We start from the raw sequence: 20894 nt of genomic DNA on the forward strand, positions 1-20894 counted from the left end.
TCTTTTTCCTCATCAAATGCTTTCTTACTTTGCAGGCATACGGAAGGCAAGGCATTTACCTCTCCAATACGTCACCGCACCCTGGTGTCAATACTCCAGAAGTTCTTCAGCAGGCTCAATCCATACTGCCCCATTAAAATCTGAATAATTTTTTTGTTTTGCTCCAACAAAAAAATTTCAGGCCTTCTTTTAATATTATATCTTTAATATATTTGAAGATCTCTTGATATCACTTTCCAAAGCTCACTTTTCTAGGTTGAGTGGCTTTGACTTCCCTTCTCCCCAATATAGATTCAGCCTCTCTCACTCTTTAATCATTCTGTTTCATTATTCTGTTCTGACCCTGTTCCAATTATTTTGCTGATCTCTGAGACTATGGACCCACTGTAGACTCAGATTTCTAACATAGTGGGAGAATTATGCTCCAGTTCATTCATTAAAGATTTACTGAGGGTCATTTGTATGATACTGAGTGATACAAAAATGAATTAGTCATGGAGTCTGTCCTCAAAGAGCTTATAGTCCTTAAGGAAATGAGACAAGTATATAAACAGCCACAGATCTAGTGTGAGGTGCTCTGGGTGTTCAAAGGAGGTGAGATTAACTCTAGCTGTGGTGATCCAGGATGGCTTTGTAGGTGGGCCCTCAAAGATGTTGGAGTCTGGATGGATGGGGAGGAAGGACATCCAGGGAGAAGAATGTCATTCTCCTCTCAATACCATCTAACATCATAGTGAAGTTGTCCTCTTTTTAATAATAGTGGCACAATCCTGACTCATAATCCATCATGGTTTTTCTCCTTACTGTATGGCTTGTTGCAATAACTTAAACATTCTCTGTCTTTTTTTTTTTTTTAAGGTAAAAAAAAAAAAAAACCCCAGTGTGGGGCTCAAACTCATGATCCAAAATCAAGAGTCACATGCTCCACCAACCGAGCCAGCCAGGTGCCCCAATTTAAACATTCTTTAACATGTACTAGTAAAATTTAGTTTCATTCTTTATATGCTAATGGTTTCAAATCTATTTTATTCTTGCTTTTATTGTGTAGACTATTCAAAATTTAACCAGAATACGTTGTCATTCTAGAGGCCAGTTCTCAGGGGATGGGAGGGAGCAGATTCTGAGCCAGGTCTCTCTTTTCTGTCTGTGGGAGTTTGTAACCTAACTCAGACCACCCTCTCAAACCTTTTAAATCCTCCGTTATTTGATATGTAGGCAGTACATTAAGAAGCAAGAAATTAAGACATATCCTCCATAACACACTTCCTCACCTTCTGTGCTCGGAGCTGTCCTCAAGAGATTCCAGTATATTAGAAGAGATGCTGGAAAGAGAGGAAAGAGTTAGAGACTCTTGGAGTGGGAGAGGATCTCAGACACTTGCTATTCCATATCTTCATTATACAGACTGAGTCCCTGACTCCCTGGGAAGAATAGCGGCTGCCGTTTATTGGGCATCTATGTGCTTTACACAAATTCTCATTCAATTTGTAGACTAACTGGTGAGGCTGGAGTTATTATCCTCACATTACATATAGAAAATTGGGAATGAGCGAGGCTAAGGAAATTGCTCAAAGTCACGCATCTAGTAAGTGGGAGAGCCCAGGCCTGACTTCAGGTCAGACTCTTAAGCCGCTCTTCCCACTACTCATTGCTGCTTGCTAAAGATCAATGGGAATTTAGTAGCAAAATGAGGATTACAACCAAGGTCTTCACTCCCAGCCCTGTGACCTTTTCCACTGTCCTATGCTCTATGTTTATTTTAGAGCCTTCCCAGGAAGATTCCACTTGTCCCCAGATAACATATTTAATATCTCACAATTAAGAAGTTTCAATTTTGTGTTTAATAGAGACATCCTTCACCTCTTCCTTAATCCTCAATGTCCTTTTGTCTTAGTCTCTGTTCCTGTTTTCTTTTTTGTTTTTGTTTGTTTTGTAATACACAGTCATCCTTGGGTTTTAAGATTTTTTTTTTTTCTTTTTTGAGAACAAGCACACACGTGCGTGAGGAGGAGGGGCAGAAGAAGAGGGAGGGAGAGAATGTTAAGCAGGCTCCACACCCAGTGCAGAGCGCGACTTGGGGCTCCATTTCACAACCGTGAGATCATGACCTCAGCCGAAATCAAGAGTCTGACACTTAACCAACTGAGCCACCCAGACACCCTGGGTTTTAAAAGTTCTAAATCAATGGTGGTTCTTTTTGTTTGTTTGTTTTACTATAACTCATTCAATTTTATAAAGTAATTTCAGGAATCCAACAAAAAATGGGCAAAAGCATAAAATAGCAATTCACATAAGGAAAACAAAAAAAGCATACCAACATATGGAATAAAAAGACAGCCTTACTAATGATTAAATAAATACAAATAACTGTTAAAGTAGTTATTTTTTTTCCCTTAACCTAATGACTCCCAGTGTCAGTGAGATTGTGGTAAAATGATATTCTGCTGGTGGTGTTGTAAGTTGGAGCAACCTTTGCAAAACATTATGGCACACATATCAGGAGCCATAAAAAATGGTCACAACCTTTAACTCTACACTTTGGTTTCTGGAAATTATGCAAAGAAACAATTAAACAGAAAAGAAAGAAAGAAAAAGAACCTTAGATGCATAAAAATATTCATTGTAGTGTTGTCTATAATTTTATCTTAAAAAGTATAAAATAAAAAGAAACGGTCTAAGTATTCAACACTAGAGAACAGATCAGATAATGTTGTTATATTGACTCAGCATATAGTACTAAGTAACCATTTAAAATAATTCACAGGAGGGGCACCTAGCCTGCTCAGTCAGTAGAGCATGTGACTCTTGATCTCAGGGTCCTGAGTCTAAGCCACCCCCCCCACCCCCGACCACCACCCCCCCGTTGGGCATGGAGCCAACTTTAAAAAAAGAAAAGAAATTTGCAGGAGTGTTAGCGAATATGGAAATGTTTATGCTATTATGACGTGAGCTAAAAGAAAGTAGGATACAAAATTGCATATTTTAATGTATGTGAACATGTATTATGCATATAAACAAAACTGAAAGGTAGAGTACAAAAATAAAAATGCTCTTCCTAGTTTAGGAGGATTGTGGGTAACTTTTTTTCTTTTTCAAAGTTTTGTTTAGTGTTGATCTTGTATTGCCTTTATTGTTTAAAAGAATGAGGTAAGGCAAATGGTATTGGGAGTCCAGGCTCCAGACTGAGAGTTAAAGGACCTAAGTTATCTTCTTTTTTTCCAACGTAGCATCTGTTATTGGCCTTCATAAACCTCAATTTCTCAGTCTGCACAATGGGTTAACATTAGTTTCCTTTGTCCCAGATTGACAGAATGTTTATTTTATAAAGCTTTTAACTCACTGAATGCAAGGGTTCACATAAATGTGGTCCTAGGAGAATGAGAGGTGGGAGGGAGAGGAAAAGATAAATAGGCACTAATTAATTTTAAAAGGAAAGATCATCTGCTTTAATCGGAAATGCGTATGTGCTGTGCCCCCAGTCAGAGTTTTAAGTGCACTCCATGTTAGTTAGCAACTTCAACTTAAAGTAGTGCTGTGTGATCCTTTGGGCTTTGAAGATACGAAGCCTATATACATACACATGAGCTAAAATTACCACGTAGTCACGAGGCTGTGTGCACTCTGAATAATTAAATGCACTAAGCAACTCCAGCTGATGGATTGACAATGTGTAAGAGCAGTGCGAAAAACCACGTGACAGGGAAATTACAAGACATTTTGAAATGATGGTTTAATTTCCAAGCTTTCTTTTCAGCTCGTGCTTTCTCTTTTAGCCATTACAGGCAAGTAAAAGAGATTTGATTATCTTGTTTCCTGTGAAAGGTTATTTAGCTCCTCAATCCCATTAAGTCACTTTCTGCACTCCAGTGCACCCAGCCTTCACCAGGTTATCAGCCCAGGAAGAGTAAATGGAGACACCAGGATCAGATTTCTAAAGGAAGGAAAGTTAAAGCAAAGTTTGAAAGGGGTGACAGCCAACAGCCAGGAGCTTAGGAACTCAATTAGACTGAAAGACAACTATCTCATTATCTCGTTCCGAAATGATCTAAATACATAAGAATCTAAAAGTTTTAAATAAACTTGTCCTACTGACTGTCTAGATGACTGAATTTCCCTTCTCAAAAAATTTTAAACACCCACTTTCATATTTATTTATTCTAAGTGCGAAGCAGCTGTGATAATTATGCTGTCAGATTCAGTAAGCTAATGAGGAGTCAGTAGAATGGAAGGTTTTGCATCTGTGAGATTGCTGCAGAACTGCTCTGCTGCCTTTTTTCCTTCTCTCTTTTTCTTTCTTCCCTTTTTTTTTTTTTTTTCTCTTGCTTTTGTTTTCTTTTTCTGAGTCAGGAAGGAGAGTCAGGCAGTCCATGGCCAAATTGGAATCCCTTTGATTAACTGAGTGTTTTCCCAACACTGTTCTACCAGAGAATTTCTCTCTTCCTCCCTCTCTCCCTCTTATCCTTTCCCTCTCTCCCTTCTTTCTCCCAATTCCCTTCTTTCTCTCTGCTCTGCTTTCTTCCCCCTTTTTTTTTCACATAAATATCTGTTTCTTTTTTTTTTAATGTTTTATTTTTTTGAGAGGGGGGAGGGGCAGAGAGAGAGGGAGACAGGATCCTAAGCAGGCTCTGTGCTGACAGCAGAGAACCCTATGCAGGGCTTGAACTCATGAACCCATTTGATCCTGACCTGAGCTGAATTCAGATGCTCAACTGACTTAGCCACCCAGGTGCCCCTCTTTCTTCCCCTTCTGTCTTCCTTTTTTTCTCTGCCTCTGATTCCTCCTCCTTCTTCCTCTTCTTCTCCCTTTCTATGGCTTCCCCCGTCCCTTTCTCCCTTTTTCCCCTCTCTTCTCCTCCTCCTTTTTTCCCCCTTTTCCTCTCTCCCTCTCTCCCTCCTGCCTCCTTCCTGGCTTTTGAGGTGCTGCTGCTTTTGAAGGACAAGGAAGCCTGAGAGAAATCTTCATGCCACTGTCCCCAAGGCAAGAGGACACTTCTCTCTGAGGGAAATTTCCAAAGTGGTTTGGGTTTGCATTGATTTGAGAATAACCTGTGAAGTGTACACACTGTTTATTTTAGTTGTTTGTTTATGCTATGACATGAGCTAGAAAAAAAGTAGAATACAAAGTTATGTATTATAAAGTACCTGTGAAAATTTATTCTGTGTACCACCAAACTTGATGCCTCCCCCTTATAGCCTAGCAAATGTGTAATTCCAGACCCCAGGACTCAAGGCCACAGACTACTCATGACATCGAAGGCAGATGTCTAGGCCAAGCAAAGTAGATATGGCCCTGCAAATTCATTTCTTGTTAAATTGTGCAATATTTACTTTTTCTTAAAGTTTATGTATTTATTTTGAGAGAGAGAGAGAGGATGAGTAGAGGAGGGACAGAGAGAGAGAGAGGGAGAGAGGACCCAAAGTGGGGTCTGTGCTGACAGCAGAGACCCCAATGTGGGGCTCGAACTCACAAATGGTAAGATCATGACCTGAGCAGAAGTCAGATGCTTAACTGGCTGAGCCACCCAGGTACCCCAAAGTGTGCAATATTTAGAGCAACCCAGGTTTGTACAGATTGTGAGCCTTGGAAAAGCAATGCCCAATGAAACATGCCCTGAGTAGGTTTGTAGATGTGCTTTGGTGACAATGTGGCTATTGCCTCTTGCTGTTTTTCCCAGATGGCATCTATGCTAATGGCTTGTAACAAAGGCTACTAGTTATTAAAAATATATTGTGCATCAAGAACAACCCAAGATGTTTTTCATATATCATCTCCTTTAAACTTATAGCAACTGCCAGGAAGTTTTATCATCCCCATTTTGCAGATGAGTCGCTTAAAATGTTTACTTTGGGAGGATTTGACCTATAACTTTAGTGTAATAAACACTCAGGAACAACACACACCTAACAAACACAGGCATTTATAAAAATGCAAACTTCCAGCATACTAAACTAACCCAATACATAAATCAGAGGGCAAAGGTAGTGTGTGTGTGTGTGTGTGTATAAATTATTATATATTATAACACATTATATATATGTGTGTATAGAAATTATTATATAATATAATATATAAACATAATATTATAATATATAATATATAATATTATATTGTAATATAATATTATATATTATATAATAATATTATATAATTTATTATTATATAATACATGGTACAAGACTTGTACCATAGAGTCTATTAAATAGATTGCCTGATGTAACAAATGCACTAGGATTTAAGCTTTCCAAAACACATCTAGCCCCGGCATGATGCTCATTGCCTACCATCACTGGTACTCTTAACCAGACTCCTTGGCTTGATATTACTCCCTTCACCATCTGGTTTCAACTCATTTTTCCAACTTTATCTACTAGTCTGTCTTGCTATAACTATGCAAGATTACTTTGCAGTTCTGTCAAAGACTTTCCTTCCTCCCTGCCTTTGCTCATGCTGATTCCCCAGCCAGCAATATCCTCCCTAGAATTCCTTAACTGTTGAAAGTACAGACCTCCTTCACAGGCCCCAAGGGCACTTGTCTATGCTTTCCCTGTGCTCCCTGGGAGATGTAGGAGAGCAGGTGTCATAATTCTTTGTTTGCACCTCACTTTCAGCCCTTGTTCGTCAGTGTGTGTGTGTCCCCAGTTCTATTCCTGTTTTTGGATCTTCAACACCTAGCATAACACCTTACCCAAGTGCTCATTTGGTAAATATATGTTGAATTGAATCAAATAAGAGGCATTTGACAACTATTAGTAGATTCAGTAAAGCAAGCTATCCGTGAGTCGGTATAAATCATTGGTGGGTAAGCCTGCCTCATGTTTTGATGTCTCTTCAGGTGACAAATATTACAACAGACATAAAAATAGACCATGAAAGATTCCAGGAAATAATATGTTGGTGCTTTTCTCTTTTCCTCCCTACAGAGGAGTCTTTGTTTACAGTTTCAGGAGTGAGGCTAAAGCCAGAAATGTGTGACCTTTTGGTCTCCTACCGGAAAGGTCACCTCCCAACCCAGTTTAGCAAATGCTGGTGAAAGAGAGGGCAACATCACCAATATCCTTTCAGGTAAGTGGTCCCAATAGTGAGCCTCCTTATGGGTGGGAGTGAACATTCATCACTGCCAGGTGGAGAGGAGGACACTGTTCACAGATGCAGAGGCTGTTCTGTGTCTGGCTCTTTATCCCCACTCTAGGGACAGGTGGCCTAGCCCCCTCTGGGTACAGTCAGTCACAAGGAGGATGATAATGTGCATCTCCTGTCTCTCTCTCTCCCAGAGGAATAGTTAAACTCCCAAGACAAAACTGACAAGTCATTGGAAGGCCTTTAACTGACACATGTGGAATAAATTATTGCACTGTAATGTCACATTCTCTCAACCATGAAGTTTTCTTCATCAGCTGATAGAACAAAATCAGAGGCTGAAAACCATCCCCATTGGCTCAAGACTGAGGAGTGTCCTGGGATGTGGGACATTCAGTGCTAAAATTGGCATAAACCTGGGTAAACCAGGATAGTTGGTCACCCCCAAATGCCAAAGAAGACCTGGTTCAGGGCCTGGCCCTCCCCAGGAGATGGTTTTAGATGCCTATGAGAGTCTAGTCATCACTGCCCCAGGCCTTTTAGGCCACCCCTTCTGCACAGTTGGTCACAGGGAGTTCTCCATTCAGGGTGAGTTCTAGGAACAAGGTCCTGATTGGGAGCCATCCACAATGTCTCAGACACAGCTACTCTCCTTAGTCAACCCAGGTAGCCCAGCCTTCCAAGCAATCTTGAGGAAGAAGGGTACTATGGAGAATTTTTCTGAAATTATCACACCCTAAAAGGAGTTCTGCTGGTAGGCATAGGAAGCCAGGTGGGACAACTGCAAAAGCCACCATAGTAGAGACATCCCTATATGTGACAAGAGCACATTCCATATGGGGCCTTCCACAGTGGGGGGGGGGGGGGGGGGGGGGGAGGGGGGAGACAATAATCCAGATAGAGGGATCAAGGTGGGGCCCATGCACAAAGCCAGCCAGTCACCTGGCCCTTTAGGTGACCCTGGCTATATCCCAAGCCACAAGCATTAGACTATGGTTTGACCACCCATTTGGAAACCACAGCTTGGCCATGCTTCCTGATAGAACTTTCAGGGCCTAGATAGTAATCACTGGTGTGCTCCCCACACCTGCCGGCTCATAAGGTAATTCACAGGGCAGGATTCAGCTCTTTGCCACTTTCTCTTGGATCTCTCCAAGAGATGGTATTGGCTGTTGGTATTTAAAGGCATGTAAAGATGCTTGCCTCCTGGATTTTCTAAGATCACTGTATTTAGAAATTTGGAAAGATCAGGGTGGCTGGGTGGCTCAGTCAGTTTAACGTTCAACTTCAGCTCAGGTCATGATCTCATGGTTCAGGAGTTCAACCCCTCATCTGGTTCTGTGCTGACAGCTCAGAGGCTACAGCCTGCTTCAGATTCTGTGTCTCGCTCTCTCTGCCCATCTCTCTCTCAAAAATAAATAAACATTTTAAAAAATGTTTAAGAAATTTGGAAAGATCAAGGAAGTTTAGAATTATAGCTGTTCCTCATAACATTTTATAAAATACCCAAGTTTGTATTTTGACAGTATACAATTGGAATTACAATAGGCAACACGATAATATGGTATTTCCCAAGCACAATACTTTCTAAAGCAGAGATTTTACTGTATAATTATGTCATTTTAAACCCACTAGTTATGAAAATAGGATGTACTTTAGCTACATTCTCTAAAGATTTGCCCTTCATAAAATTATCAAAGACATTGATAGAAATGGTCTCAGATGGTGGTGTTCCATAAGCATTACTATTACTTCTGTTATTGTTGTTATTTTATTTTACAAGCAGCCAGAGGGTAGGGAGATAACCCTGCCTCTCTGGTCTTCAATGACTTTCACAAAGGATTATTACCCATAGGTATAAAATGGTCACAATAGAAAGTCAATTAAATGCAGCATGTCGAACTTAGTGCCTTTGCCAGCAATTGAGAGAGGGAGGAAGCAGATTTAGCCTCAATTGGAGTAATCTCGTGATATCCCTAGGCCCTTGGTATTAATGTAAGGAGATAAAACCGTAGGAGACAAACCACAATAGGGAAAATCTAGAGCAATTAAACTGTTTAATAAATGGCTTGGGATCAGCAAAATCTGGGTGTGCTGGAGTTAAACCAACTAAAGGTAATCACATGGACACGTGGGGCCTGTAAATCTTTTCCACTAAATTGAATTTATGTTAAAATATTCACTTTTCAGAAGATCCAAAATGTAAATTGGGATATTAGGACTTGTAACTGGCAGCAATGCCTCAAAATTAAAACTCTTATCCTCAAAATGTCAGTTTCAGGAATGGAAAAAAAAATGCATACTGATGTCTACAATAGAGAAATAGAGGGGAACTAAAATTTACTGGGTATATTATTGTGTCAGGCACTTTACACATTTTATTTCCAACCTTGGCATGTTTTGAACAGTGGGATATGGTATATCTAGAGATCAATTATTATTATTTTTAAAGCTTTTTTAGTTCTTATTACCAGGGGCAAGATGCTGTCTCTGTTATAATTTATTATTATCTTTTCTATCAATGTATGGAATTCTATCAATAACTTTGCATCAATGTTTAACACATTTTCCTTACTCAATCTGACTCATGTCTTTTGATTTTGTTTATTCTTCATTCACTTCCAGGGCCACATTACTACTGTCTCAGTTTTCATTTGCTTTGCCTTACTAAGAAGCTTCAAACCTAACTCCACCATGGACCAGGGTTTTCATACCATCACCTGTGATCTGGAATATTGTAAATATGATGTCCACGGCAACAGACATGATACTTGAAGAAAAAGCAATGAATGGTTACTGCTCTTGTCATACACCCAGAATTTAACAGTGATTAGCTCAAAAATTAGACACAGACTTAAAGAGTCTAAGAAGAGGATTTATGAATAATTTCATCTGTTTTGTTATTTGATAAAGAGATCCCTAGGCCAGAAGGACTACAGGACAGATGAAAGGCTAACAATTAAAAGAATCTGGAGACTGAGCGGGTGCTTACAGAGGCCTGTCCCTCCTGCGTTCACTTACAATTTCCCCCCAACAAAAAGACTTCTGTGGCAAGGAGAGGATTAGTCTAAAGTTTAGAAAAGTCTCAGAGAAGATGGTTTCTCGGATAAAGTTGTCAACAAAAGGACTGGCTTAAGACTCTTTGTTAAGATTTCTTAGGGGGTGCTTCTCTCTTCATTATCTGGATTATCAAAACACACTACTACCCCACTCCAGCTAGATTTTAGAAGTTTGGATTGAGCTCCCAGTTAGATTAAAATTTTTGGCTATCTCCTTCTACTCAATCTCAGTTATCAGTGATGATAGCAAAAGCAATGAGGAACCTAAGCTCTGATTTGATGATGGAGATACTGAATAGTAGGAACAAAGAGTTCCAAAGATGTAATTCAAGCCCTGTTACACCATCAGACACACACACATGTGCTCACACACACAACCCCCAAATAAAATGAGAGATCTGTCTCAGCTAACACATGTATCATTTTCTGTAATGACTCCTTCTAAAAGAAGCCAGGGAAACTCAAATTACTTCATCTAGGGATCATCTACTCAGGAAATATAGTAGCCTAGAAATCAAAGACTTCTATGTATCCTTTAGAAGAACAAGGAAGAACTAATGAAGAAAGAATTAAAAAATAGTACCTATAGACCCAAAGTCTCCCCAAAGATGGGAAAAGGAAAAATGCATACAAATAACCCAAAGAAATCTACCTTAGTAAGTATTGGATTTTCGTGAGGTGTTTGACAAAACCTCTCCAAACATACCTGAGATGAAACTGTGTGGGCTGGATTATGGGACAGATACATGTGCTCAATGAGTGGTGGTTTTTCAACCTAAAGAAAAGCTAATAGTGGTATGGTACAAGGTACAGTCTTAAGTCCCATCCTGGCCAAATATTTGTATTAATCACCTGAATAAAATCAGAGAAGGTCCACAATTTATTCATATAATCATTGAAGTAAGTAGTTATAATTAATGTATTACTTCCATTTTACCAAAGAGGAAATTAAAACTCAAAGAAGTTAAATAACCCATCCATGGAGTATACCAGAGTTAAGCTACAAACCTCAGGTCTGGGTGTCTCCAGTGTGTATGATCTTTCCAGTAATCACATACCTATCAGATCTGGAGAATACACAGTTCTTGAAGAAGCACCTGGTATTTACCACTGGATCATAATTCAAAAGACTAAGCCCTTGCTAAAAGCTAATGTGTATGTACCACTATATACCTATTAGAATGGCCAAGTTCCAGAACACTGACAACACCAAATGCTAGCAGGGATGTGGAACAACAGAGGAACTCTTGCTCGTTGCTAGTAAAAATGCAAAATAGTACTTTGGAAGACAGTTGGGCAGTTTTTTACAAGCCTAAACATACTCTCTTACCTATGATCCAGCCACCGTGCTCCTAGGCATTTACACAATGGAGCTGAAAACTTACGTCCACACAAAAATCTACACATAGGTGTTCATTCATAATCATCAAAACTTGGGCACAACCAAGATGTCCTCCAGTGAGTGAGTGGATAAATAAACTGTGGTATATCCAGACAACAGACAATTATTCAGAACTTAAAAAAAATGAACTAGCAAGCCATGAAAAGACATGAAGGATCCTTAAGTGAATATTACTAAGACAAAGAAACCAATTGAAAAGACTGCATACTGTATGATTACAACTATATGACATTCTGGAAAAGGCAAAACTATAAAGACAGTAAAAACATCACTGGTTGCCAGGAGTTAGGAGGGAGGGATGAATAGACAGGGTACAGAGGACTTTTAAGGCTGTAAAAATAAGTATGATGCTATAATGGTGGAGACGTGCCATTATAAATCTGTCCAAACCTATAGAATGTACAAGACCAAGAATGAATCCTAATGTAAACTTATGGGCTTTGGATAATGATGTGTTGGTACAGGTTCATCAATTATAACAAATGTACCATTCTGATAGGGGGAGGCTATGCATGTGGGTGGGGAGGGGGCAAGAGTTATTTGGAAAGTCTCTGTAACTTCTGCTGAACATTGCTATGAATGCTAATGTTGCTCTAAAAAGTTACGTCTATTAAAATCAAACAGATTGCCTGAGTGGTTCAGTCAGTTAAGCATCTGACTCTTGGTATCAACTCAACTTCTGATCTCATGGTCATGGGATCAAGCCCCACATCAGGCTCTGCGCTGACAGCATGAAGCCTCCTTGGGATTCTCTCTCTCTCTCCCTCCCACCCCCCTCTATGCCCCTCCCCCACTCTGTCTCTATGCCTCTCCCCCACTCATGCACACAGGCATGCACTCTGTCTCAAAATAAATAAATAAACATTTAAAAACAAACTAACAAAAACCCCTAAAGAGCTATTGGGCAACAAAGCAATATAACATTTATTCCTATAAAATTTTATCTGATTTCATTTCTTGCACTTTAGACTTAAAATGTCAGCAAGTTAAGTAAAACCGTGACTTAGTGGAAGTTGGCATTTTTAAGTACAATGTGTCTGGCTGTCCAGGAAAGATAATGCCAATACTTTTAGGTGATATAAATGAAAGAATAATAAGATGGTGTCCCAGAGAAGGGAAATAGTTTTCTCTCCACTGATCAGGTCACATCTAAATTATCGTTTATCTGTATCCATCACACTTTAAAAGAAACATCATATTGAAGTAAATATTTATTGTGTATCTATTAGCTTACAAATCTAATTCTGTTCAGTCCTCTTCACAAGACTAAGAGGTAAGTGTAGTTATTTTACAGAGAAGAACACAGAACCAAATTTAAGTAGATTTGATGCTCAGACTCTCTGTCCCCAAAGTCTGTACTTTCCCTACCCCAAAATGCAACTCTGTACAGCAAGCTCCAAGGATGGCTACTAGGGGACTAGAGGGTGTGGAGGCCAAGGCACAAAGAGGAATAGTCCAAAAAGAGAAAACCCAGGGGGCAGAGGAACTCCCTCCAGAGGATTGAGAGTTCTCATAAAGAGGCTAGCCCTCTACTGGGTGGCTGTGGAGCCAAGACAAATACATTGAAAACTCAGAGATCCTACTTTTGATACAGCAGGAAGAGTCCTTGAACAATTTCACTTGCCTACTACCAATGGAATGAGTTCCCACAACAGTAAGGGGCTTCCTCTGCACCCCAGAAGACATAGAAAGCTATAGGACAGATCCCCATATTGTGGTTTAGAATAACTGACCTCTAAGGTCCCATCCAATCCCAAGATTATTAAGGACTTTTGAACAGCTGTGGACATACTATACGTCGAATTATAGTGAGATCTTATTGTTGCAAGAACAGGTAGACTTTTGATTTTTTTAAAGATTTTTTTAAAGAAGTAATTGATAAAATTATGCCCTTTAATTACAATGGAAAATAAATCATGCTTGTGCTTTATTCTTTTTCTCCTTTAATTAGTGGATCCGAGGCACGTGGGTGGCTCAGTTGGTTGAGCACCCAACTCTTGATTTCAGCTCAGGTCATGATTTTACAGTTTGTGGGATCAAGCCCCACATCAGGCTTACGTTTCACTGACAGTGCAGACCCTGCTTGGAATCTCTCCCTCTCTCTCTGCCGCTCTCTTGCTCTCTCTCTCTCAAAATAAATAAACTTAAAAAATTGGTGGATCTGCCTATTCAAAAGCTTAATAAAAATTATATATAAAACACAAAAACATCCTTATAGTCCTCCTCCCTTATTTTGTAAAAGGAGCATTCCTGGTGCTTATACATATTTTTTCCCATGTTTTTGTTGATTCTTTTGTATAGACATACACTTGACCTTTGAAACATAATTTATAATGCAATTTGATATATCATTTTAATGATGCTTACTTTCTCAGTCACTAATACTACTCACCTAATATTTCTGTCTCCCAGGCTCCATAATTGGATGGCACTCCCTGGTCCTCTGGTAAGTAGATAAGTCTGTATGATTAGTGCTGGCCAGTGAATTGTGAGTGGAAGTAATATATGTCACTTCTGAGCCAAGCATTCATTTGATTGCCAGTGCAATACTCTCTAGATCTCTTTTTATTTTTTCCTTCTGTTACAGTGACTAGCAGCATTCAGGGTGGTCCTAAAATGAGGAGATGTAGAACAGAGTCCCCAGATGACATGTGATGAATATATAATGAGAAAGACAAATAAAGCTTTGTTTCAAGCCACTAATATTTGGGAATTATTTGTTATTGTGGTATTACCTAACCTATCCTGGCTAGTACTGAGTCACTGTCCAACATGGTAGTTACTAGCTATATGTGACTATTTATGTATAAATTTAAATTTAATTAAGTCAATTCAGTCCCTCAGTGACACTAATCACATTTCAAGAGGTCAAGAGCCACATGTGGCTAGTGACTACCACAATGCACACTGAAGGTATAGAACATATCCATCCCTACAGAAAGCTGGTGACATAACAGTGGTAGGAGTTTTAATAACATCTTACTTTCCTTGATACTTTAAGTGTGCATCTAATACCACCTTGGAGTTATTCTCAAAAAGTGTCACTTTTCTAAAACAAAATCTCTGGCAGTGTACAATGGAGATTACCTTCTGGAGGAAAATAAATCACTTTGGACAGTTACATTTCTTAGAACTAGAGGGCTCAGAGGTCTTTTCCTGTAGGATATATAGCAGAAGATTGACACATTTTAGTTACTCTTGACAACTTTCATAAATGAAAGTCTCACATATCCCCACTCCTATTTTAGTCCATCTTCTCTGCCTATTCACATTTTCTACTTCTAACTCCTCTGTATCCTTAAGTAGGTTAATAGGCACCTGTTATAAGATCTGAGGTGGTCAGTAATGATTCATCCAAGTTTATTAGCATCCTTGTAAACAATTGTTCCTACTGTAAAAACTACCATTGGATATTATAAGAAAGTCTTGTAGGAGACCCAAACTGAACCAAGATATAAAATAACTCCTCCCATATATTTATTAATTCATTCAACAACCATCTAAACACTAGAAATACAAAAAGTAAATTTCTCCCAAGGATTTTATAGTCTAATGGAGAATTAGATAGAAATAAATACAAGATCCAATGACAACATAACCATCTGTCCTATCAAAGAGGAGATGACAGTTAATCTTTGTCTTAAAATGAGAGTTTGCCAGGCAGGCAGTCAAGGGGGTGAAAACAAAATAGCCACTTCTATAACACTCCATGTTAGTTATACTTTAAATAAGTAAGTAAGTAAGTAAATAAATAAGCCTGAATGAGGTAAATACAGAAGGGATAAGATATTTTTAGCTGTAAGGAATTGAAAATCCCAAATAAATAGTTTAATTCATGAGGATATTATTTCACATAAGTCTGGACATAGGTGGTTCCAAGATTGATTAATTTGATGGGTCAATGACATCAACAACCCAGGTTCTTTCCATTTTTCTTCACTGTATTTTCAATGTCCTTCATTGCCTTATTCTCAAGCTGTTCTAATCATTGTCACTAGAGGCTACCACAGTTTCAGGCATCACATGGGGGTACAACAATGTCCAGTTGAAGAATAGGGCATCTTTTACTGTGTGCTTCTTTTTCAGAGAAAGCACCATTCTCTTCATATCTTAGTGATCAGACTGTCACATCTCCACTCCTAAATTGCTAGCAAGAGTAATAAGATAACTGCTTTAGAATAATCATTAACTACTCCTTCTATGAAGCTAGGATCACCTTTCCTGGGGGGGGGGGGGCAAACTTCTGAATTCTCACAGCTTTCTTATAACTGAGGAATAAATGGGAACCACTGTTGAATAGACAAGCAACAGTTGATTGTGGAGTCTAAGGGTGCAAGGAGCAGTGTGAGTGGTCGTGAAGAATGGCTATAAGCTTTCCAGTCTGGGGTCTGGACAACTTGTTACATAATTTATAGCCAGGTAATTAGTTTGGGAGAGAAGGTCATGAGCTCATTTCTGGACATACTGAGTTTGAGGCATGCATCAGTTATAACTGCTGACCTGGGACCAGGAAGTGAGGACTGGCTATGTGTGGGCATCACCTACATAATAATGTCCTTGAAGTCTCAAAGATATGATTGCCAAAAAGAACATATATAAACAGAAGAAGCACAAGGCTGAAAGACGAATCAGCAAAAGAGACAAAGCATCAGTGGCTAGATTTTGATGGGTTGGAGGGGGCGGAGCAAAAAACAAGAATCATTCTGGGTGACAAAAGATAAGAAGAATGTTCTAAGAATGAATGACCTACAGAGAAAAATGTCAGGGGGCTGTACACTAAGGCTGGCCATGGATTTTGGTGGGTACTGGTCATCAGTGACCTATAAGGGAGTAGTTTCTATAGAATGGTGGTCATAGAAAAATATAGTGGGTTAAAGAGGGAGTAGTAAGAAAGTAGAAGCAAGGACTATCTTTCAGAAACTTCCGTGAAATGATGCAAAAGATGGAGTACTAGCTAAAGTGTGGAAGGGCTGAAGGAAGAAAAATGAAAGAAGTTGGAAGCATCCATGCATAATCTAAACACACAAGGCATGCTCCTCCTGAAACTTAGACTTCTCCCCAATATCCACACAGCCAGCTCCCTTGCCTACTTTAAGCCTTTGTGCCAATGCTGCCCATCTCTTTCAAACATGGGGATAATGATAGTATCTATCTCAGAGCTGCCTGTGAAGATTGAGTTAATACATTTAAAGTATTTTAAATAGCGCCCGGCAGATAGCCAGCTAGTAGCAGCACTGGTGGTGGTGGTGATGGTCCTAGTGGTAGCGGTGGTGTGTCTATGAAAGTGATGGTCCTGGTGGTGGTGGTGGTGGTGGTGGTGGTAGTTGTAGTCACATGGTGGTAGTAGTCACAGTAAGATGGAAGAGAAAGGGACCAAGGAAATTAAAGGTGCCAAAGCCATGGTACTGCAGCTAACAAGGTAAGGCAGGAGTCCAGGAGGACAATAAGAAATCGAGTTGAAGAATAAAAGACTTGGGGCGCCTGGGTGGCGCAGTCGGTTAAGCGTCTGACTTCAGCCAGGTCACGATCTCGCGGTCCGTGAGTTCGAGCCCCGCGTCAGGCTCTGGGCTGATGGCTCAGAGCCTGGAGCCTGTTTCCGACTCTGTGTCTCCCTCTCTCTCTGCCCCTCCCCCGTTCATGCTCTGTCTCTCTCTGTCCCAAAAATAAATGTTGAAAAAAAAAAAAAAAAAAGAATAAAAGACTTACATTAGGGTTTAAAAATGAAGTTGAGGAAGGAAAGGGGACCATACCTCGTTCTGGCTGTCTGTGACTGTGGCTCCCTATGGTGAGCCCGGCCAAGTTAAAGTTGCGCACACTTTTACAATGAAGTACACTTGGGTTTTATTAGTGTCTTTCTCTAATAAACACTCAAAAATGAAGATGGGTGTGTTAGGGGCATCTCGCTGGCTCTGTCAGTAGAGCACATAACTCTTGACCTCTAGGTTGTGGGTCAAGCCCCATGTTGGGTATAAAGATTACTTAAAAATAAAATCTTTAAAAAGGGCGGGGGGGCGGGGTAGATAGCTGTTTTAAAATATAAATATTTTTCTTTCCAGGGGCGCCTGGGTGGCTCAGTCGGTTAAGCACCCGACTTCGGCTCAGGTCACGATCTCACAGCTTGTGGGTTTGAGCCCCATGTCGGGCCCTGTGCTGACAGCTCGGCGCCTGGAGCCTGCTTTGGATTCTGTGTCTCCCTCTCTCTCTGCCCCTCCCCCCACTCGCACACTCTCTCTCAAAAATGAATAAACGTTAAAAAAAATTTTTTTTAATATTTTTCTTTCCAGACAAAGTTCAATTCCTGCAGATTTGTATGAAATATAATAGTAGCACTGATTTGTGTTTGGTGCTCTAAGATTTTTTTTTTTTTTGCCTTTTTTTAGTTTTGTAGGTATTCTGTAATTTATTATGTGTAAACAATATTTGAGGAAAGATCTAGGAGATTCAAGGTAGGAAATGCAAAAGGTCAGGCTAATAGTACTAACAGAGCCCACTAATATGGCCACAAAGGGCCACACATCTCTAGAAAAGACAATTCCCCAAAAGGGTAGCTGGGGAAGGCAGATAAAAGACCAAAGTTGGGTCATGTGACAGGTGTCACTTGAGTAACGGTACTGGGGCCAGAGATAAAAGCCCACTCCTTCTGGTCACATGACACAGCTTCATTACGCTCCCAGCGGGGGGTTAGAGAGTCTGGATGCCATTTTTACTTATTTATTTATTTGTGTGTTTTTTTCCCTTATTCTGTGATAATGAGAAAATGTTTAAACTCCCATCTCTGTGTTTAAACATTTCTCCCTGCTGACAGCAGCGGGATACCCCTTGATCAACTGTCAGATTGGAAAGTGCAATTTTTCTGGAAAGTAAACAGCATGTTAGCTGGTTGGAAATAATTTTCTGTTTATTGGTAGCTGTTAGTCTGGGAGTGATGGAGCCCTGTGACAGCACTTGTCAAGTGAAGAATACAAAACAAGTTTGGAAATACCTTTAAGACATAGTTTTGACAATAGGGCCTTACTATTTTTTGATAGAAATGTATTCTAAAAAAGTTAAGTTAAAATGGGCAAAAAAAAACTTTCCCAGTGTCACCAGCTCCTGGAGATCCTTCCGGCAAAACTGACACAGAATCTAAGGAAAACTCATGGAATGCTGGAGTTGGAAAGGTCCTTAACAGGACTAAATCCAACCCCCCTTTGTTACCACTGGGGAAACTGAGACCCAGCCAAATGCCTTGGACTCATCTCACAAATAAGAAGAAAACATAATAACTACCAATATAATAAAGAATAAGGGTTATATTTGCTTTTCAAATTCATGTGTGAAAATAAATGGAAAAGACTGGTGGAAGCTTTTTAAACATTTGGACCTACATTTACTTAACATCCAAGTTTAAGAGCTTATGTATAATGTGGATTGTTTTTGTGGAGTGGCTAAAAGGACATCCTCATAGTCCTTCACAGATTAAACACACTGTCATTAGGGAAAAAAATGGCTCCAAGAGAAGTAATATATATTCTCAAGCTATATATTGTGATCAGTCAATATCTATCTTGAATTAGGCTAAATTTGAGGTCCCAATTTGTCCCAGAATTTGCTTCCCTTCTTCCTGATAGAAAAGTATTGCCAGTTGTCAATGAGGAGTCTTCACCTAGATGTTTCCAACAAATATGTCAAGCCTTATATGTCCAAATGTCTTCTCCCCCATATCACAAACCGAGCGTTCTGTTTCTCCAACCCCATTTCAGTTAACAGCAACACCGTCCACCCAATTGTCTGCCCCTTCTACCTACTTCCAAAATACCTTCCAATCTGTTTTCTCCTCTCCATCTCCACTGCCAGGCCACAGACCTGTGGTTCTCAAAATAAGGTCCCTTCATCAGCAGGAGCAGCATCACCTGGAAAATTGTTAGAAATGCACATTTTCAGGCCCCACCCTGGATCTTCATAATTGGAAGGTGGGGACTAGGGCCCCGTAAGTCTGCATGTTAACAAGCCTCACAGGTGATTCTGATACACTGAAGCTTGAGAACCACAGCCCTGGTGGTATTCTCCAGGTCCTGCCCAGTAGTCCTCTAACTGGCCTCCCATCCACCAGTTCTTTTGTCTCCATACCAATGATTCTCAACTTTGCCTGAATTGGAGTCACATTGGAGAGGTTTGTTTTTTTAAAGACCAATTTCTGGGTCCCACTGCCGGGAATTCTTAATCTGGTGTGTAGCCTTAGGCATCAGGATTGTTTATAGCTCCCCATGTGATTCTGATGTGCAGCCAGGGCACAGCTCCACATTGAAGCCAGGGCTCTCTTGTTATGATGTCACTATCTCCCTGGAAAAACTTCATTCAGTCATAGGATAATTCTGAACGGGATGTTTCAACATGGCCCCAATGGACTGCTCTAGCTGGTTCCATCATCCTCTAGTGTCTATACTCAGCCACACGGAATTTTTCATCATTCCCAAAGGCAATATTCTGTTTATAGCCCTAGACTTTTGCAAGTTCTGTTCCCTCTGCTTGGAACTTTCTTCTACCTTCTGTCTAGTGGATTGCTATTCATCTTCAAGACTTAACTCAAAAGTCACCTTCCCTGATTTCTCCAGCCCACGGTTAGTTGCTCTCCCCTCTGGGATCCCAGAGCACTTCTTTGCTATTACAAATCCTATGTTCCCATAGGATTGTAATTATTAGTTGATACTTCTTCCTCCTTTACTAAAACTGACTGCATAAGGAACCGGTCAAAAGAATGCTTAGTTTTTTAATTTGTATCCCCAGTGTCTAGCATAGACATTGAGAAGATGTTCAGTAAATGTTGGTTAAGTGCATGAATTGAGAACATAATCAACAGCACTTGCTATATCTTTCATTGAGATCAAATCATAGTGCCATTCTGCTTTTCATTCCAGAAACAGTAAAGCTCATATGGCTTCATTTATATATACAACAGGGAGTCAACTAGACGTAGTTGTCTACATTGTCTCTGTCATTTGCTGGCCTTCATTTTCTAATCTTCAAAATAGCATCAGGGCATCTGGTTAGCTCAGTTAGTTAAGCATCCAACTCTTGATTTCAGCTCAGGTCATGATCTCACAGTTCAGGAGTTCAAGCCCCGCCTTGGGCTCCGCAATGAACTGAGCAGGGAGCCTGCTTCAGATTCTTGCTCTCTGCCCCTCCCCCACTTTCACACATGCACACAAGCACTCTCTCTCAAAATAAATAAATAAACATTTAAAATAGTGCCAATAGGGGCGCCTGGGTGGCTCAGTCGGTTAAGCGTCTGACTTCAGCTCAGGTCACCATCTCGCGGTCCGTGAGTTCGAGCCCCGCGTTGGGCTCTGGGCTGATGGCTTGGAGCCTGGAGGCT

At 40.1% G+C, this 20894-nt stretch overlaps 1 protein-coding gene across 4 annotated transcripts in view; it reads left to right on the top strand.

Moving 5' to 3' along the window:
* Positions 1-12174, top strand: part of CDK15 (cyclin dependent kinase 15) — an 84379-nt gene extending 72205 nt beyond the window's left edge. For 2 of the 4 annotated variants that reach the window (XM_045480769.1, XM_045480770.1), the window contains exons 13-14: positions 6922-7063; positions 9704-12174. In XM_045480769.1, coding sequence (XP_045336725.1) covers positions 6922-7031 — 110 coding nt within the window. In that variant the 3' untranslated portion in view covers positions 7032-7063; positions 9704-12174. Of the gene's footprint in view, positions 1-35; positions 307-6921; positions 7064-9703 lie in introns of those variants that run through there. The other 2 variants (XM_045480767.1, XM_045480768.1) reach the window with 1 other exon arrangement.
* The last annotated feature ends 8720 nt before the right edge of the window (positions 12175-20894 follow it).

The sequence above is a fragment of the Leopardus geoffroyi genome, chromosome C1 (assembly GCF_018350155.1).
Source record: "Leopardus geoffroyi isolate Oge1 chromosome C1, O.geoffroyi_Oge1_pat1.0, whole genome shotgun sequence".
NCBI classification, from domain to species: domain Eukaryota; kingdom Metazoa; phylum Chordata; class Mammalia; order Carnivora; family Felidae; genus Leopardus; species Leopardus geoffroyi.